General features: G+C 25.8%; 1 protein-coding gene across 1 annotated transcript; it reads right to left on the reverse strand.

Annotated features, from left to right (window-relative positions):
• Positions 1-590: 590 nt before the first annotated feature.
• On the reverse strand, positions 591-3,129 carry LOC112692712. Its single transcript, XM_025567464.1, has 5 exons — positions 2,655-3,129; positions 2,468-2,591; positions 2,200-2,398; positions 2,019-2,139; positions 591-955 (listed from the first exon to the last, which is right to left on the reverse strand). The coding sequence occupies exons 1-5, from the start codon at positions 2,714-2,716 to the stop codon at positions 826-828; spliced, it is 636 nt and encodes a 211-aa protein (XP_025423249.1). The 5' UTR covers positions 2,717-3,129; the 3' UTR covers positions 591-825.
• Positions 3,130-3,678: the final 549 nt, after the last annotated feature.

The following is a 3,678-nucleotide window of genomic DNA, read 5'->3' on the forward strand; positions in this document are numbered from 1 at the left end:
TAAATTACATTTTCTGGGTTAGGGAAAAAATATAATGCACTTAAAGGCTATAGCCACCTAAGGAAAAATGTAAATATTTACTAGACTGATTGTTTTATAATAATGTATTTTTGTTATAATAAATAATAACTTTAATTAATTTTAACCTTAGATCATATACTATAGTATATTATTTAAGGTTTCAACACAGACTATTTATTTTTTAATTAATGATTACTAAAAAAGAAATAATGATATTCACTATGGATGATAAATAATTAACTGGCATAACACATGAGCTCATAAAACATTATAATTAAAATTTTTATTGTAAAAATTTCTTTGTTATACTTTGTTAGGTTTTTACAGCTATCCTAGTCACATTTTTAAGTATACATATAATATAATAATTTCACTTGAAAGCTTCATTTGTTTATTTATAAAATAAGTATCAAAAATATAATTTTATAAGATGACAATAAAAAATATATTAAACTTAATAATTCAGAAAAATCAAATGTATTTCAATTGTATTTTTGTTTTATTTATTAAATGTCTTAAATAAACAAGTATTTATCAAATACATTATTTTTAAATATACTTAAGACAGTCGACATGTATGAAATATGAATACATAAAAATATTTTTTGCACTTCTATTTCATATACTAAATAGGATATTTCTTAATTCATGAATTAAGAAAAGTTATACTGATTAATTAAAAGGTCACATCAGTTAAATAATACTTTATATAAAAAGGTATTCAGAAATATTAATAGGTAAACTATTTATATTGACAATCAATTATAAATCAAAATACACCTATAAAACAATTCATTAATATAATTAAGAATGCTCTTGAATAACTCTATTCAGTTCTTCATCTCGTTTTTGTTTGGTATGTGACATAAATTGATCTAATTCTTCATCTAAATCTTCTTTAGAATAAACATGTTCTTTACGAGGAAATGGATCTCTAAAAAAATATTTAATAAAAATCAATTAAAATTAATTTTGATTGACCAACGATGTAATTAAACATGTATAGTAAATATACTTTCTATACATATACAAATATGAAATATAATCACTTAAATCTTATCACAAATTTAAAATTAAATGTTATTTCATTATCATATTTTGGTTTCTTTGAAGTTTATATGTAAATATACATATTAGACAAATTATAATTTCATATAATTTTTATCTATATCTGCTGTTTTTAAGGCTAAATAATTTGTTTTTTTTTAAATACTATAATTCTTGGATAGGAAAAAATACCAAAAACCCTTCTTGTAAACTAAGTCTGACCATATCCCATTTTATTAAATAAAGTATTCATACACTAACTACATTTCTAAAATTACATAAATTTACTTCCTTGTATATATAAATATGATTATTAATTTTATCTTATGATATAGCTATGAAAATCAGTGCTTGACTTGAGGGGGAACGTAAGGGGATGGAGTACCCCAACTAATTTTCAGAAATTTTAGCATTTCCCCACTATTATTACGTTATAATTATATTGCTTAACAAGTTTTGGTGACACTCTTTTTATTAAAGTAAATAAAGTACCCTTTCTTTAATCTTGCCAAGTTGAAAACTGATTAGAATGAATATGTATATACATTTGATATTAAATTTTTATTTATTTAATAAATAAGGAAATTAGTAATAACTGTTTAGATGATTATTAAGCAATAGTATAATAGTTTAAGTAGGAATATTGAATAAAGAACAGCATCATTATTTTTAATTAAATTTAGTTCATTATAAAAATCTTTTTCAATTAGAAAATAACTGAAGTTTGAAGTGTTAATTATTAATATAATATACAAACAACAGAAATAAAAAAAAATATAAATAATTTTAGAAAGAAATTAGCTAATACTTTAGTAATATTTTGGATACCCTTTAGTTTTAAATTCTTAATAATTATGTTTATGGAATATCAGTTGCAAGTTGTCATTTTGTATCATATAAAATAATTTATCTAGATTGCAATTGTTTAAAAATATAATGTTGAAACTAACCTTTGTTTTGAGGTTTGTCGTTTTTTATTTCTAGATCTAGAAACTGGAGTAGAATTAGCATTACTTGCATCAGTATTCACATTTAAAGCAACGGATTCTCGAACCTTATTCTTCAGACCTCCTAAACAAATAATATAATAAAAATTAATAGTTCTTACATGATGAATTTAAATAAACTAACTTCTTCTTCTTATTCTCCGTCTATCTTCTACTACTGGAACTCGACCCAGGGCAAGTCGTTCGTGAACAGGAACACCTAATCTATCTGTTGATCTAATCATGTCATGCATAAGATTATTGTACATACGATTATTGATTTCGGGTCTTGGAGGAGGTAAGGGAGGAAATGGTACTCGAAGGCGGTCTCTATTTACATAATCCTGGAAAAAACATTAGAATTTAAGATTATCAAACATTTATCATCAATCAAATATTTATTTAAAACACACTTGATTCATTAATAATGAAGCGGCTACTTTAGATCTACGTTCCACACCAAATGAGAGTATACGGTGTTTCCTTAGAATTTCATCCTCTCCAATAGTTTTGGATTTCTGTTGTATTTGCGTGAACCTGTGTAGGAGACAGAAAAATATTTCAATGCATTGATGATCTTAATGGAAATTATTTTCATACCTGTCATTCAAGCTCATACCGGTGTTTTTGACTAACAGATTGTTCTTTCTCATTGATGACATTTCTTGTTTATTTATATTCGACAATATTTTCAACGAGTTTATATTTACTAGGCGTACGGAAGGTATTCGACGACGATTTTTAACATAATATTATTAATATAACAGAAATCGACAGCGGTGATGCGTTTCGGAAACTCAGTAAATTATATCACAACCAAAATATGATATTTTGATTTTTTTTGGAAAACGACAAGACATAAATCTTAATACGGTCCGTGTTGAATCGATTAACTCGAAGCAGAAAGTCGTCGCGACACCTAACGAAATAAGGACGAACACAAACGCACCAAAGACCGAAAATCGAACTTACGGGAACGAAAAATGATTACAGCTCTCAACAACAATCGGATAATGATAAATCATAGAGTAATATCACAGAATTACTCTATGTGATAAACGAGGGAGATCCGTCGTTAACGTCATACCGGTTCGTTGGACGGAGTTGGGGGCAGTTGTCCGAAAAATGATAAGGACTGGAATCGAAAGACGGCGGCATAAAATGTGTTGCCAACATAAAACTCTAAAAATTTCTAAAAATTATATTATAAAATTATTTTTTTGTTTAAGAAGTTATACTGTTGCATTATAATGATAATTATTTGTTTTTGAATACACTTCCATCGTTCAATATTGTTGCTTAATTCTTTGTGAAAACAAAATTTAAAATTTTACCTTTTCCGCTGTACATATATTGTATACTATTAATTTATATATATATTAAATTGCACGGGCATGAACAAATAACGACTGAAAAGTTTATTTGGTTCAATAGATGAAATAATATTACCTTTATTATCCTTATTTCTAAATAATATGATATTGTTATTTATTCGATTTGACACGGAACGGAATTGGTATATCTATTTAAAAAATTCGGGATGGAACTAGTATATCTTTAAATTTCATTTTTATTTTTGGGACGAAACTCGGATGCAGCCAAGGCCGGATTAAAGAAGGGTCTA

This window comes from Sipha flava, unplaced genomic scaffold (genome assembly GCF_003268045.1).
Source record: "Sipha flava isolate LNK unplaced genomic scaffold, YSA_version1 76_pilon_pilon, whole genome shotgun sequence".
In the NCBI taxonomy this organism is placed as follows: Eukaryota; Metazoa; Arthropoda; class Insecta; order Hemiptera; family Aphididae; genus Sipha; species Sipha flava.